Source organism: Periophthalmus magnuspinnatus, chromosome 5 (assembly GCF_009829125.3).
Source record: "Periophthalmus magnuspinnatus isolate fPerMag1 chromosome 5, fPerMag1.2.pri, whole genome shotgun sequence".
In the NCBI taxonomy this organism is placed as follows: Eukaryota; Metazoa; Chordata; class Actinopteri; order Gobiiformes; family Gobiidae; genus Periophthalmus; species Periophthalmus magnuspinnatus.
The window spans coordinates 2,488,104-2,505,531 of NC_047130.1; the positions used below are offsets into that span (position 1 = coordinate 2,488,104).

A 17,428-nucleotide genomic window follows, 5' to 3' on the forward strand; every position below is an offset into this window, starting at 1 on the left:
TATTCATAATTAATACAATCTCAATGAAATGTTTTTGTTGCTTTTATTTCAAAAATGAAATACTGACAATAGTGTATATCCGCTTTGGTTGCTGGTCCATAGACTTTGCTCTTCCCAACACCCTGCTTGTTGTGCTGAGCACATTTACGCTACTTTAACAATTAAGAGATTTCTAGATAGTAGTTGCATCCATGCAATGTTAGCTCATCCATCACTTTTCCAAGCCAGTCTTCCATGATCAATACGGTTCTATTCAAAGGTCTATGTGCACCACATAGGTAACAGTAGTTTATTATATAGACACTTTTGAGGAATGCGTTACAATATTTAATTTCAAATACTCAGAAATACAAATAAATTAAACAATATCATAGTTACGCAAATGTTGCACTACAGTACAAAACAGAAAATCACAGTTACAAAAGGTATTTATAAAGGCCTGTAATCAAAAGGCACATACATTTAGTGACATTCACTGTCTACTAGAGGCTACTGCGCACCAATCAAGTTCTGTCACACCAATTCAACAGCAGACAACAGAAAACTAAAAGGCAATTTGTAGTTCACACTTTCCCTGGAAATGAATGACATCCACTTTAATACTATAGAGTAACAGTTTTTTTTTGCTTTAAAAGGCAGTATTTGCACACGTATTTTAAAAGAGAATATCTGCCGTAGTTCATTGTGTAGTGCCCTTATGTGAACTTCAAATACTCTGGAATTGAGTAGTTAAAAAGTAGGAAGTCCATGCGATAAAGGTTGTAGAGTTTCTTTTGGTAAAAGGGGCTTATATTTTGGAAGAACTGGGCAGCCATGTCTCCTGTAGTCCTGGTGCTTTTGGAGGAGGAGGGGAAGCTGACCTGCTGCTCCACCCCGGCCAGCTGCAGCACATAGCGGGAGTCCTGCTCCAGCGTCTCGTACTTGCCCACCACGTCGTAGTGGATGAGGCAGGGATGGCACAAAGAGTGCACCCGCTCCCAGTGTTCGTTAAAAGGCTCTTCCCGCTGTGTGGCTGGGTCCACCAGATAGTACACAAACTCCTCAAAGGACACATCATTGCCCTTCTCCAGAGCTTCAGGCTGTGGGTTTGGCCTGTGCCGCTGGACAATCTTTGTGCCATAGCGCTTGTGGAAAGCAGTGTTGTAGCTGCGTGTGAACTTATTGCGATATGCGGACACGAGGCGTTCAAAAGGCTCCCGTACAAAGAGGAACTTAAGGTAGGAGCGCAGTCGCTGGTTTATTTGGGACGTGGTGTATTCTGAGAGTGTGCGGAGGTTTCCAGACACATGGGCTTCGTTGGCTGGGATAGCCAGGGGGTCTCGTTGGGTGCCAGCCATACCGGTCAGGACCATGAGCACACGCTTCCAGTTAGTACAGGCCACTTTGGGCACGTAGCAGTACAGCAGGCCGTGCTGGTCGTCCACGATCACATGTTTGAGGTCTTCAGGGATGAGGACTCTGCGTTTGCGAGTGTATGAGCGACACCCCTCCTCCAGCAGCTCTCGCCGGCTCTGATGGAGCGCCTGCACTGCTGACTCCACCTGAAATTAAACAAAAAGGACATTTAATTACAATTTTTTGTCTTCTCATGTTCTTAAAACCAGATAACTATAAGCTAGAACTTTTGTACTTGAGGTAAAATGTCAAACTGACAAGCTCTAATATGGAGCAGATACAGTGTTGGGCTGGACAGTAAAGTCAGAGGTCAGTCAGTTCAGTTTGGCCTGGTGGTCACACAAACACCTTATTTACTGCTTTCATTCAGAGCTCCTGGCTCAGGCTGCAGTGGGCTGGTCTGTGGCTCACACGTCCACTCACACTGTGGCCCTCTGTTGCCCTAGATCCAAAATACAGCTGACTGCGCATAGACCAACCCTTCTCCCACTCTCCTTCTCAAAATCTACTCTTTCCACTTGTGACGTTGACCAATGGTTTCCACCATAGGTGGCATTTACAACTATTTATAAGTGATTAAAATAGTCAGCAACATTATTTTAAAAAAGAAAGAAAGGGAGAAATCAAAGTCACACTATTTTGTGCACATTCCAAATTTAACAAGCTATGCTAACTTGTAGAGTATAAAAAATATATTTGACTTGAATTTGTGTATTCATAAAAAATTGTCAGTACAAAGTAGTTTCTTGTAGAGTATTGACATAATGCTTAATTCTTTAAGTCTTACGACGTCAGAGAGCAGAGATGACAGCACAATTAAGGCAAGTGGAGTCTGCTGGAGTGGCTTTGCTCTCTGTCCATCCTGCCCTATAACTGGAAACATGTGTTCACACTCTCAGCTAGAGTGCTCATCTCTTTAGGGTCCAGGCCTAATAGTTTTTAAAACTTTAAAATAAACACTAGACATAATCTTTGTACACATTTTGGTAATAAAAACAGGACCACCACAGATTGGAAACCAAGTTTACCTGGAAGTCCCAATTATACATTATGTATGAGTCATGGTCCTCAAGATTCTTTATAGAACATCTGAGTGTGGTTTGTTCATTATAAATAAAATAAAGAAAACCAACAAATTTCCATGATCACTAACTGGACTTAACAGAGCCAACACAGGCATGACATCAACCTCTGATATTAAAAAAAAAAAGAATGAAACAATACAACTTTCCATGCCTACTGGACGACAGTGAACAGGCTGATAAACTCATTATTTATCTCTAATAAATATCCGTGTTGTTCAAAAAGACAAATATGTCTGGCCTATGTCTGTTGGGAATAGCAACAGAAAACCACTAAAGGGAGGAGAATGGTGTTTATATTGGGCAGACTAGAAGGGCTAATCATGCAGTCTGAAAATGCTGTTTAGGGACCATTTTTTCCATTCACGCTCTGCTATATTTAGGATAAGCTGGAAATGGTAGAGAAAGAAACCAGGCAAGATGTTGACAACAATTCCCTGTATGTTTCAGATGTCTGTTGAAGGATTTTTAGACAACATAATGCTGAAAATTATTTTAATCCTGGCTGTTAACACAGAAATTGGTTTATCCTAATGGTAAAAAATGTAGTTATAAAAAAAGAGAAATGTGGAAAATGAGCAGACCAAAATGAAAAATGGTGTTCTCCCCATTTATAACCATATCATATTTAATCATCATGAAATAACACATAGTACTTTTTTGTCAAAATGAATATTCACCTTGTATCACACTCACTTTCTATTTTACTCAGGACCCACCAGGCATCAAGTACCATTGTACTGTTGCACCCAATGTGACCCTAATTGAAATTCACAGCTAGCTAAACTCGCTCTTGCATCACTTCCTCCAAGTAACAGGCATGTGTTGTATTTGACCAGGATTTAATGCAAAAAGTATGAAACAGCAACAATACAAAATGCAAAGAAGTATTCAGTAAGCAGTAAAATAAGCAATGTCCATTAAAGTTACACTATGTAGACATAAAGGGTTAATGCAAACTGAGTAATAAACACAGCAGGAACTCAAATTAGGCTACATTATCACTTCTAAAACATCTCAAATTTGTGTTGATAAATGTCACAAATTCGCATCAATTGTCACAAATATAGTTGCCATATTAAATACTTACTCATATTGCCACTCAAATGGCTAAAAATGAGTAGATGCTTCAGATTGAACAGCAGAACACATCATGGACTGACTGACATTCTGCAAACTAGTTATTTACTTCCAGCCACCTATTGGCTAAATCTAATACCGCAATTGTGTATAGTGTCCTCTAGCAGGTTTGATGAACGAAATACAAAACAGTTTAAGTACACTTTCTGGCATTATTTTAAGAATGTCATTATGAACTAAACGGTGGGACGTAACAGTAAAAAGCAGTCTGAGATAGGTCAGGAGAACGGCTTCAAAGTCTTGTCACATTACACTTGGACCTCCATCTTCCTCACAACTCCTTCCTTGTTTGGGAGAGTCTTCACGATGATGCCCATGGGCCATTTGTTCCTTTTTATTTGCTGGTACTTCAGAAAAACAATAGGCCTTCTTCATAAATGTTTTTTTAAACATTTTTTAGTAAGTTCCACTTTACGAAGATCCTGAGAGAACTCTGTGCCAGATTAGGTCGAACACCCGGGAACATCTTTATTCACGTAGGTAGTTATCTCCACTACTGTCACAAGGCTTTGGGGGATCCAGCTTCAGTTCCTTGCACCAATGAAGTTGGTACTGCAGTCCAAACGTAGATAAAAACCTACGAAGATCATTAATAAGGCTTGAGGAACTTAGTATCTCGAGAACTTAAATATGAATACGGCTTTGGTAGACATACAAGTAAACAGAGCCACCTATCACTGACTATTGGTGTGATCACCTTTAGAACAGCTCTTTGTGACCTCCAACGGTCCGCATACATCCAGGCCAAAAATGGAAGATCGGTTTGTAGATGTTCAGCAGGAAGATCTGCCATGATTTTGCTGCTCTGTTTTTATTCCATCTCCTCTGTGTCGGAGGAGAGGGAGAGGGGAAAAGGCAATACCAGGAATGGATCCTGACAATTCATTTGGTTCTTGTTTAGCTTGGAAAGGAGTGTGGTTGGCTGTTATTGAAATGGCTAGGTCTGTTAAAAAGAAGGCACATTGTTGTGACTGTGTCTCTACTTCCTCATACTGAGCTGAGGCTGGCTCCATCACCTCAGCTTTGGCCACATCCTCTTCCTTCTGGAGGTTTGAGCATGTCAAGAGTTGCTCCTAACCAAGCTTTTTTCTACTTTGATACTTTGGCGGCTTGGGCTTCTGCTTGTGCGAGTGCTGCAGCCATACTGGCTCAGCTTGAAGTTGACAACCTTGTAGATGCTCCAGCAGATGGTTCAGCTGACAGTTAGTTTCCCTGAATGTGTTGAGCATGTAGTAGTAATGTTTGAACGTGACTGCAAATGTTGAATGCATTTTCTTCCACCAACCATTGACCATGGTCCCTCGCAGACTTCTATGATTTCATTGTACTGTTGTACCCAACGTGACCCCCTCCTAATTGAGATTCACAGACAGCTAAACTCATCACATCCTTCATGGAACAGGCAGGGGTTGCATTTGACCATGATTTAATGCAAAAAAGTGTGACGCAACTGCAACGAAACATAATACAAAGTAGTATGCACTTTATAAAGCGATCCATACTGCCCCCTTTTAGTGGTCCAAAGTGGACCACTGGATGTACTACGTTCCAAAGGGGTCTGGAATGCTTGGGACCTGGAACGCCTCCTTGCAGTCAATGGAGGACCAGGAGCAACTCTAGCTAAGTTGCGTTTCCATGCTTTGGGTACGGCTCCGGGTCCAGGACTCTGCTACATGAACAACTGATGTCACCTCAACATAACTAATATTAACTTAATAAAATGTAAACTGAACCTGAATTATACTCTCATAAGGCTGATCTCAGTGAATCACAAAAGGCACTTAATATTCCAAGTTTGTGGCACTGTGGAACCAGTCTAGGGCTAAAGGTAAAGCTAAAGCTAGCGTAAACTCAAAACTAATTTATTGCCAGTTTTTATGCATTTATTTGCATTTTAACTTCCCTTTATTTCATGCATCAGGGTTTGCTAGTGCTAGTTGCATTATACACTGCAAATGTAATATATTTTATCTTGACGGGAGTGGCGTGCATCAATAAACAGGAAACAGCTGGCTAAGCATATCAGGTCAACAGATAAGTCCTCATCAATACAAATATGGCGGCATATCACAAGATCAAGTCAGCGTCTGGTGAGAACTATTATTTTCTATTTATATCTGTGTTTTTGCTATCTTAATGATGATCATTTATCTGAGAAATGTCACATGCGCCGCTACTGGCGTAATGCTGGTCCTCCAATTATATGTGTTGATGCTCCTGTAGCACCAGTGTTTTTATACTGTAGCTGTCCTGCGCCTCATGGCAGCGCCTTTGGGTATGTTTTTTGCTAGACCTGTATCATGCCCAAAAGCGGCCTGGGCTGTTTGTAAACGATATGCTCACCAGCTGGGAGTGCCCCCTCCCAAACTGTTCCACGGCAAGGCAGCCCCAAGCGAACCGTGAAAGTGGAAATGAGGTTCATGTAGACATAACACAGCAAGAACTCAAATTAGGCTCCATGATCACTTCTGGAACATCTCAAATTAATGTCTAATAATGTCTCAAATTGGCAACATTCATATTAAACATAAAACGTATTCATTGCCAGTCAAAAGGGCTGTAAATGAGTTGATGGCCACCTACTGGCTAAATTAAATACCACTAGTGCTACTAGCATCCTCTAGCAGGTTGGATGGACAGATTATAAAATAACTTTCAATATAACCATTTTCAGAACCAATTTTTGATTCCATTATTTAATTGTTGTTGGGTTGGGGGATTGGTGGGGTATACAGTATCAGTATTACTGTAAAGTGTTTCATCAGCTGGCTCCAGTGCTTATGGCCAGCTGTTTACCAGCTGTTGGCTTTGACGACTGAGGTCTGAGTAGGGGAAGTCTCCCACTGCAGCCCACAGTGACGCCATCTTAGTCATGTGATGGATTAACTGAGCAACAGGAGCCAAGACAAAGTGCACTCTGACTTAAAAACACAGTTCACGTAAGCCTCCAATAAACTGATGCATGGTTCAGTCCCAGGCCAGTCTATCTGCTTTGAAATCCCTAAAACAGCATTACATCATACATACAGACACCTTTGTCTCTTACGCAACTCAACATACACCAAATCTGCTCTCTGGGAGCTTATTTAACTAATCATGCAGTTGTTTTGATAGTTTCTAAGAAACTGGAGTTAAATGTTTAAATGCATTTCACTGCTAATTTATTTCTCGTTTTAATTTTCAAGTAGCTACACTTTATGTTACTCTTAGGTCCTTTCTGACACACCTATCTCCTTTTGTCCTAAAAGGGTAAATTTAACATTTGAAAAAGACAAGAGCTCAAACATCTGACTCAAAAGAAAGCCAAAGAAATTAGTGAAGTGGTTGGTTGGAAATCATTCAAAAACATTGACATTTCATTTTAAATTGTTCTAGTCTTGACCAAAATTAACTTTGACACAGGAATGTGGGATTTTGAAACATTCCTCAAACCTACAAAGGCAAATGTCCTAACTTTTAGATCAATTTTTCGATTTGACTATTTAAAAGGGGCATTATGTAACTTGATGTTGTGAAGATGTTCTTGCTTTGCCTGAAATGTTCCACAATGTTGCATAATGAATTTACAGGATCAACAGACTTAAGTGAAGGAGCATGGTACTGGCCTGGTCACTGTCATAAAGAGCCTGCAGAGGACTCCTCCTGGACTTTTGGCCACTCCGCTCCCCGACTGGCTCTGAACCTGTGAAAACAGCAGGGGTCCTTTAAAACATCAGTCCAATTTTACCTTTTAATCCATTATTAATAAATCACATCCAACATGTTATTCAATTCTGATGGTAAATTTGAGGAAATACATTTGTATTCTGGCATTTGCATAGTGGACGGAAGCAAGAGCAGGACCGAGAGACATGGTCACAGGAAAGGTAAAGAATATGCACACTATCTACTTTGTCACAAACTAACAACAAAGTAGCACAAGAGAGTGAGCAATGCATTGATTTCTGTTGCATTACCTGCATTAAACCCCCTCTGACACAAGATTAACTGCACCTTGAGTGCAATCAAAAGAAGCACTCAAGCACTTAAAACATATTTCTTCTATTCAGCAAAACTTCAACACTTTCCTTAAATTGTACTACTCCACAAGGCCTTCCAGCAACACTGTGATCTCTGGTGGTTTAGTCAAAGACAGTCATGTTCTCCCCAAAAGGCATTTGTTTGAACATTGCCTATAGAGAGGTGGTGTGGCTCTGTGCTTGTTCTACATTTACAAGGATGAGCTTTCACCTTGACATCTGGTTGGAGAGACTGAGGAAAAACATGGCCCACTACTTTACAAAAAATAATCAAATAGTAATAACAGAAGAGTCGAAGGCTACAAGTAACAAAACAATGAGATGCAACAAGGCAAAGGCAAAATTTATTTTACAAAATTTGCTAATTTTATCAAAAATATTAATACTATTAATCAAACAATGACTTCTACTAAAATGTTAATATTTTGCAGACAAAACATTGTTGTATGCGGTGGTTTAACATAATGTTTTCTTACACTTTTGTGGAGATTTGAAGCAAAAATGTATGCCAGTACATGTTGTGATGATCCGTCTTGTATTAATCATTATCATGTTTTGTTTTTGTTTTTTTTGGGGGGGGGGGAGAGTTTACCAAAAGATAAATATTTTTGCCACCTCATGACCTTGTACCTTTTTCAGTACTGTACTGGCACCTGTAAATGGCACCTAGCCCTTCTGGCAGCTTGGGGAAACTCCATAAAAAAGCCTGTGAATGAAATCAGTCTGACATGTTTCTAAAGTTAGAGACGGAAATATGCACTTCACGTTTTGAAGACATACACCAACATAACGATCTCATGGAACAGAACAGAACAGAACAGTGACTCACCAGCGTCTTTCCTGTAGTGAAACACAATTGAGCAGTATGGCACAACCTGACATGGCACATGAATCATTTCTGAACTCAGCCAAAAGGTTTACATGCAGTTTAACAGTACACCACATGGCACCATTTAACATGTGTTTCCACAGTGATTAAGTTGTTAGTAGTAGTATAGTTGAGAGAGATTCACCCACCACACCCAGCCAGAGGTGTTAAACCATGTCTAGGCCCAAAGCTTCCCTGCATTCCTCTGGATTCCTATAATTCAGAGTGGAGGAAATGCCCGGCAGAGAAAGGCCCGATGTGTACTCCTCCTGTCCAGTCATAAAACGGAGCTCTGTGCTTTGGTCCCACAGTGGGAGAAGTGGCCCCCCTTCCATGAGGTCGTCCGATGCCCAAAAGCAGCTTTTACTGAGGCACACTGTATGATCCTACAGGCCACAAATGTGTGTGGAAAGGGTGTTAGTGCAAATGCCTGGACCGTGTGTGGGTGGTGCAGTGTATGTATGCTTATATGTATATGAACACATGGAGGACATAAGCTGCTACATGTCCTCGGATATCAGAGGAGCTGGGAGATTTATTTTGAAGTACTGGTATATATCCAATAATCAACAAAAAGAAAATCTTATCAAACCAGTGAACTCATTTGCAACGCTATATATCAATACTTCTACATATCACTTCATCTACTAAAGCTAAACTACAAACATATGGCATCAATACATCATTTCAACATCTGACCACATTATTGTTAAGATCCAACAAGCTGTTAGATCTGAACTGCCAAAAATCTGTCCAAAAAAAATAAATAAAAATCCTTGATTACAAGTCACAACTTGTCAAGTTGTCTTTTTATAGATCGTAAACTTAATGGATAGTCACCTACACAACATGTCTGTGTTACACTTTATAAATAAGTTGACTAAAGAATTTTTTGGTTCTTATTTTCCTGATGATCCGACTGCCCTCACAAGACACACTAACCACTAAGCATACAGAATAATACAAGTAAACAGTATCTTCATATAAAAAATTAGATATTCAAAACTTCAGATATTCTCAGTCATTTTCCTGTCTGTTAGCTCTAAGACACCATCAACCAATGAATGAAATCCTAAATATCTAAATTAAATAAAAATATAAAGACAAGTCTATGAATTATTGTGACTTTGGGCTGTACTTGTCACAAACCAGACATAGTCAACACACACTGGAAGTGCTGACATGACAACAATGCCCTGTGGACTGTGCCAAATTTCAATTCTTCAAAAATACCAATAAAATATTTAATTACTCTGACATTTTAGAAATTATAAAAATGTCCCCATTAGGAAATATATTGCATTTACTTTTTTAATCAGGATGAAATAAAGAGTCATTGTGCTAATTCTCACATTATTCCATTATACAGATTATTTTGACATTAGTGGGAAATATTGGGATCACTCCTATTAGAAAAACATTGCTATTTTCATGCACCACAATGGAAACACTGCTACAAATACAAGATGGTTTTCATTTACTTTGATTGGGATTACCAAAAGTAAAGTAAAGCATTTCGTGAAATTTTGAAAAAATATCATTTTGGCTCTCCATGCAAGATTCTGTCAAAATTCTGTCCTCTGTAAGGGGCGCCATCGGCCAAATTAGGTTTTGGCAAGAAAGTTTGTTTGAAATTTGCGACAAATTGTACTGTAAAAGATTCTCAGCTAAATTTGCAGTTTCACCACGTCAAAGCCGTGATAGTTACCAAAATAAATCAGCAACAAGTGAGGTTTCAAACCTCTCGTTAACTTGTGCTGTTGTTCTGTGTTATGGAGCCCGTGCCACGCCATATTCACTACATGACCTTTTACAACCAGAGAGCCAGCCGGTGGTTTTAGACGGGTCGCCCATGGACTCCCATCAGCTTCCATTCATTTTAGCAGTTATAAATATGGCCATGCTGTCGGCATAGGTACTGGGGTACTACTTGATGCCAGGAGTGTGTTTGAATGAAACAAGCTCTGCGCACTACTTTTGTCAACAATGACTCAATGGGTTTTGCAATATACCAATAATAAATATGCATGTCCCATGCCTGTGTTTGGATGCTGCTTTTGATGCTGGGGAGAGGACAGAGTTGAGCACTCCACTTTGTCAAGACAGTTGACAATTACACTCATCACTGTGAAAGCGACAGGCCCTTTTCCTTGTGTAGACTCGAGACTAAAAATGTATTCTAGAATATTAGTAAGACACGGGTGATGATTGATTTAAGTCTAAAACAAATATGGTACAGGAAAAGCATTTCCGACTTGCTTAGCTTGCATTTTTCCTGATGTAGTGCCAGTTCATTTTTTACACGATAAATGGCAATGCATGCACTGTACTTTTAGTTTACAGTAAAAGTCTTCTAAATAGAGAATATTTACAAATACTAAGTGTATTATTGATTACTCTTTCTTTACATTTTGATTTAATAAACACATTGTCTTTATTATAAGTTACTTTTTGCATATATTTATTTATTATGACTGTGTTTAATCCAGATATCTATTATAATAATCAAATAAGTCTATGGTTATATTGTTTTATAATTGGCTTGTCACAAATCACAATTAATCAATTCATCTTTGCAGCCATGATTTAATGACTGTATAAGCTATAACCACAAGCAGTGTAAATTAAAATATAAGACACCCTGGAGTCATTAAATAAAGATGTCCTGTTATTGAGCGATGGTTGGATGAAGGTGCAACAGCAGGGACTCCTCCAGCTGCCAACACCTATCATCATCATTAGCACTGAACTGGCAAACTGAATTACCAAAAGCATGGGGCTAATAGTAAAAACAAAGTGAGAGGGCATTCATACACCGTGTACAGCCTAAGACTCTGAGCACTGAACTCTCACTGCACAAATGAGCAGAATGCGCTGTAGATGTTACAGTGAATGGACTTGACGTCCTCAGCCATAATTCCTTACGACTCATGGCCTTAGTCAAGTCGAGACAGGAAAGGTATGAGAAGGGCACCTTTTCAGAGGAAATAGGATCAAATACGCCACTGGCGGTGGTCAGGTGACCTTCAAGTCATTAAACATCTTGTATTTGCATAAGATAACATGTGCCAACATCAGCATCTCTTTCTGGAAATGCAAAGAACACTATTGTGATTTCATTGTACGCAGACACATCAAGATACAGTTTCACATTATATGTCATAGTTTCTTATACCAAAGTGTTATGTATACTTTAATTATAACAACAACTAAATAATAATGAAAATGTAAAGGGCAAAATAGGAAAATATTTAAAATTGTGAAAAGAAAAAAAAAAACAATTGAACTAATACTAAGAAGTGACCAGACTTTGAGAACTGTGTGTCTAATTAGACCCACGACAACAATTCATTAGGACCTTTTCTATGGACAATGTTTGATACAAAAACATATGAGTTCAGATTCCAATAACAAGAACAAAGCTCTACAAACACTACAAACCATTTTGGTTGATTTAGGTGTCACTATAATGACAGAGTAAAGGAACAACTATTTTTTGGACCACATGGCTCAAGGCGACACTGCTCTGTTTTACAGTTGAGGCACCGCTAGATAGTTTCAATAAAGAGGTATGACCTTAAGCACAGATGGCCAACGACCAAAAGTGGGTGTCAGCTAAAGTGGATGCATATGGAAAACCAATTAAAGTTTCCAGGCATTATGAAATCCCACAGTTGAATGTTCTAGTCACGATTAAATGAGAAATTAACCAAAAAAATAGAAACCTTCTAGACAGACTGATAGCCAATCTTTAGGGGAGCTCTTATGGAAGAGGCTGACTCATGTTAACCTTTGCTCACCAGGCTGTCTCACTATCCATATGGGGAGGAGTTACATATACTGGAAACCCCTGGAAGCACCCCCCTCAGCCAAATGACAAGTTGCCAGAATGATAACATAATGTTTTGACTCATAGCTTTCTACTCAAATTGCCAGTATTTTTTTGGAAACCAGTGCCATGATTCATTCCAGCTAACAAAGGTTCTCATAAATTGCACAATATTTTGCTGAGATATTATTACATTGGGCCATGTATTGTTTTGATAGTCAAGTCGCTTTTAAAGAGAGCTGCATCAGTCAGTACAATTTACATTTCTTAAAGCTACAGTCTGTAACTTTATTTTAATACCAGTAGATGGCAGATGTGAAATCTGATCACCCCTCCATCCTCCCGTCACCTGGACCTGAACCTTTGTTCAGGCTCACCTGTGCTCTCTGGTCTTTTGTCAGGTCAAAGCTGGCACATTATCAGACTGCAGTGGATAAATGGATGGTACCTTTAATATAGATTGTAACCTGAAGTTAACTGCATTGCATCATATTGAGTCTGATGGTTTTAGCAATGTGGAGGTCTGCAATGACTATACCAAGCTCCTCTCACATGACTAACCTCCTCATTCTCCAAGTTTGGAGTCATGTGGTTCCCAAATTGTACCCCTCCAGCCACCAGCTGCAACTAAAATGTCTGTCCATTGAGACAATGACCATACAAAAACACATACAGAGACACAGAGCAACCCAGACAGAGGGCATGAAGAGGTCTGACTGCAGAAAGTGAAACCCATGCGGCTGTCATGGCCATACTGAGAGCAGACAGTCTTTAGAAGAGGGCCTCAGACTGAGCACACAGGACAAGGACACATTACTGAACTGTATCTTAATAACATTAAAGAGATAAAGATAACTTATTTCTGCTCTGTTTCTTATACACAGTACACAGTACAGTACACAGATAGCTCTTGTAGGGAATAGGCTTTGGGCCTACAGACAGTGCACAGGTGTAACTAATAACTTTTAATGACAACCCATCAAAGAGCACTTTTGTTCCCCTCGGGAATGTTGTATACTGTCATTAATTACACCTGTGGTCTTCCTGCTGCGCTCCAGTAAAACTGAAGAGGCACATAAAAAGAGGCACAGATCAGTCAAAATTGTAGACACTCCTCCCATATGCATATTTTTATATATTTATACCCCTGTGCTGAGAAAACCTGCATTCATGACCTCTAGAGGATACTATTTAAGATTCCTCTGCTCCATCATATGGCAGTAAGTCAGGCTGAAAGAGACTATTGTATGTGGCAGAGCTGGAAGCAGATCTTTACTGAGCCAACCCTTCAGACCAGCTGCAGCTTCTCCACGTAGCACAGACCGGAAACATGGCTCTAATGGGCTTAGTGATGAAACAGTTCCTGATCTGATATCTCTTGAGAAATATTTTAAGGGCAAAACTGAGTGATAGTCCCAATGAAAAAAATAAAGCAAACAAACAAAAAAGAACTTTAAATGTAAGTTTAGTATACAGCATACAAGAGGCTGGCAGTGTGTATTCAATATAGGTAACAATAATTATCTAGTTGATTGACAAGGCAAACTGGCACACATTAGGTCAAGGTAAAATATGTAGTAAATGATTATAGCTGAGTAGTTATATGTCATAGAGGTCCTGGTTGTTACCTGAACCAAGAAGAAGTCAGACTGGCACTGCATATGTACAAGACCAGATAGGAGACAAAGGTTTTGAGGTAGACTTGCCTTGAATGCACACAATGGTGAGTTACCTAGTGGTCTGATTTGGGCCCACTGTTCTTTCTGAGGGTTTATTTAGTAAAAAGGTAGTGGTAGGGGTAACTATAACCTTAACACTCACCTGGTTTGAGATTGCTGTTAAAATAGACGATAACCATAACAAAACACCCCAGGGACAAAGCAAAAATGATCCGGATCACTTTGGGTTTTCTCATGATGAGTCTTTGGAAACCAGTGGAGGAAGCCAAGCCCGAACCCTCTCTTGTTTCTCTCCTGTTTCATGCGCAAAGACGCTGGTTTCAGTTTACTTTATCACGGATAAAAACCTGGAGCCTGCTCGCTGATCGCCTCCTCCGCTGCTTCTCATCGACCCGTACATCCTGGCATGTCCAGCCTGGAGGACTCTCACCGCGGACGGACGGAGGAAGGACGGCCCGGGTGTGGAGGATCTGTGCGCTACCGACAAGAGCGCGCTGGATGGGAAAGGGAAAGAGGCAGAAGCAGCATTACTAAGAGAAGAGCGAGCAGAAATCAGTGTTTGTCTAAGGGCAGCGGCTCCCAGGACTGAAGCAAAGCAGGCAGCTGAGCTCTTTAACCCTTTCCCAGCCTCTCACAGTGATGTCCTGTGCTTCAAGGGGGTCGAGCTGAAGTGAGCGCAGACTGGGCCACAGCAGAACGTCCGCTTTTCAAAATAAAACAGACATGACGCGTGCACAAAACACAGGAAACACACAAAAATAATGCATAAAATAATACTACAAATCAATCAATCAATCTTAATGTCTGAAAAGTCACTACACACCTTTATGGTTCAAGTGCATTGGGTCTAAACTGGTTTCTTTAAGAGGAACCACCAGCGGTTCTCTTGTGGCTGTCCTGCACCGCCCTCCAGACACTTTACCCCCAGCACTTTTTGGTGAGTCAGTTGTTGGGCAATAGGGTAAGTCTCCCTCTTAGTGTGTTAATTTAGATGAGATCAAAAACAGGAAATTAAATGACGGTGCAATATTTATCTTGTTACATAGAAGAACTGGAGGACCATTTAATTTGGATAAGTTTGGAGCAGCTGTCAAAGCATGTGCAAACTCCTCTTCAGTATCCTATGTAATGGCCATGGATTGATTAAGCGACACATGTTTTGACAGGGTTTTAATATGTCCGAACACTTACATAATACAAATAATTCATTACATTTTGGTTGCAGTAGAATAAGGCATACTTTTAGGGGATCTTTTGTGATGCTTCTCTGTGCTCGGAAGAACTCTCTGGAAAGTGTTAGGTGAATACTATAGTTTTGGCCAGAGTGTCCTGTTACAGCATGCCAATGAGGCTGCAAGAGGAGCACATGACTGCACTCTAAGCTGACATGTGATAGGCTGCCTCTAAACTGAACTGTCAGAACCAGAGGGGGTCCACAGTCAGGGGCCTGCACATGCACTATTTTGGCACACTCACCCATGTTTAGCTAATTAGAGCCATAAGGAAGACTGCCTACTGTGCTGCCTTTGACCTTTGGCCTGCCCACATTCCTGAATGGATGAGAGTCTGAGAGAAGTCAGGGCAGGTTAGGCGGCACGAGGCTGATCAAACTCGATGTCTTCTGGCGACATGGTGTGAAGCTTGTCACTGTTTACTGTCTGACGGGGTATGATGGGTAACTGTCAACTCCAGAGGTCAGTCTACATTCGCACACGGGCCAGAGCCAATCAGAGCAGCTCATACCTGGACAAAGATCACAGTGTGCTGCTGACTGCATACTGTGAAAACAAACAAAGGCAACACAGATTTAGGGGACTTTTAGGAACAAAATTTGCAAACTTAAAGTATGTCCTTTGTCATGTTCACAATAGGGAAATGTATTGTTGCAATAGCTTTACATGAGAACATAATTCCTAACAACACAGGCTAACAATCATGCAAGAGTGGTTCTTAAACTACTCAGGTCCCTTTTTTTCTGTACAGAATAAACCGGCTCTATGATTAAGAATCGTTCTGCTAGAGTAACAAACATTTGCAGATTTTTTTCCTTTTCCATACACTATATGTTCTTTGTTTCTGCAATTATGTGCAAAGTTATTTTAAAAGATTTTGCAAATTTATAATATACATATGAACCCAACTTTCACACGTGTCTTTTTGTTGGTAATGCATCAAATCAAAATACTAGAAATTAACTAAAATTTGTGACAATCAACCCATTCACATCCCGTGGACTGGAACATTTTACCTGCCCCAATCAGACTGATTCACATTTGATATAAAAGAATATTGTTAATGTTTTTCACTTTAGAGTTACATATAAAATGCAATGACTATGGGATTTTTGCTCATTTAAATTATTATAGACTATTTAAACAAATTTCTATGAAGTTAATTTCAGTTTTCTTTAATGTGCTTATTGTCCCAACATTGATAACTGTTAATATAGATGTTTTATATTGATATGCGTTGGTTATTATTTTATCAAGTTATAATCATTCTGTATAATTCTATAACCATTGTGTTTGAATATGGCCCTTTTATGGACTACTCAGTATTATACTGTTGAGGAAAACAGCCCTTTCCTCTCGTGTTTGTTAGTTTCTGCCAAGACAAAGAATAACCTTGACCCAGAGATGAAATTCAAGAAGAATTTACTTAAACAATCAGTAGAGTAATACTTGTACATGGAGTCTGTGCAACTGACATTCCCAGGCAGAGACTGAATGTTTACACCTATATAATGAGTTTTATACACATACTATAGTGGGACGCCACCATGGTTTAGGCTTAGCACCTCTCCATCAGTGCACAGACCAGCCAGACCTCTTGGCACGTTGCACACTCTTATCAGACTGAGACGAGCATCCTTGTGGCTTCACCAGGGTGACGAGTCATGAGTCAGCACATGCCTATCAATATGTCATTGGCCTTCTTAGTTATTTGATTAGATATATAGATAGATTTAAAATATCTTGTACATGTCCTTAACATATATCTATGTCACATAGCTGTAATCTAGTCTTCGTCTTCACATGAGCTAAAATAATAAACTATGACAGTGGTTATGCAGAATAGCTAAGCACAGTTATTTATCCTTACAATGCACTTGTTTCACAGACAGCTCTCACTAAAAACTGATGGACTGGAAGCAATTAAACTAAAAAGTCAACACATGCTATTTTTCATGACAGAAATTATGTTTGTGTACAGGTGAAGAGCACACCCAATGCCTAAGATGTCAGTAAGAGTTCAACCAGGAAAAATGACTGCATCCCAAAGCAATGCTCTTCTGTGGGACCAACATGGCCTACGTCATTGAGCCAAAATCCAAACTCAAGTGGTGAAACTCTAACCTTCTTGAACAGATAAGGAACAAAACATTGACTGAACAGCAGGCCATGATTCTTAGGTAA

At 39.8% G+C, this 17,428-nt stretch overlaps 1 protein-coding gene across 1 annotated transcript; it reads right to left on the bottom strand.

Moving 5' to 3' along the window:
* Positions 1–304: 304 nt before the first annotated feature.
* Positions 305–14,665, bottom strand: LOC117370784 (carbohydrate sulfotransferase 11-like). The gene is made up of 3 exons (XM_033966317.2): positions 14,155–14,665; positions 7,223–7,299; positions 305–1,541 (listed from the first exon to the last, which is right to left on the bottom strand). The coding sequence occupies exons 1-3, from the start codon at positions 14,246–14,248 to the stop codon at positions 696–698; spliced, it is 1,017 nt and encodes a 338-aa protein (XP_033822208.1). The 5' UTR covers positions 14,249–14,665; the 3' UTR covers positions 305–695.
* Positions 14,666–17,428: the final 2,763 nt, after the last annotated feature.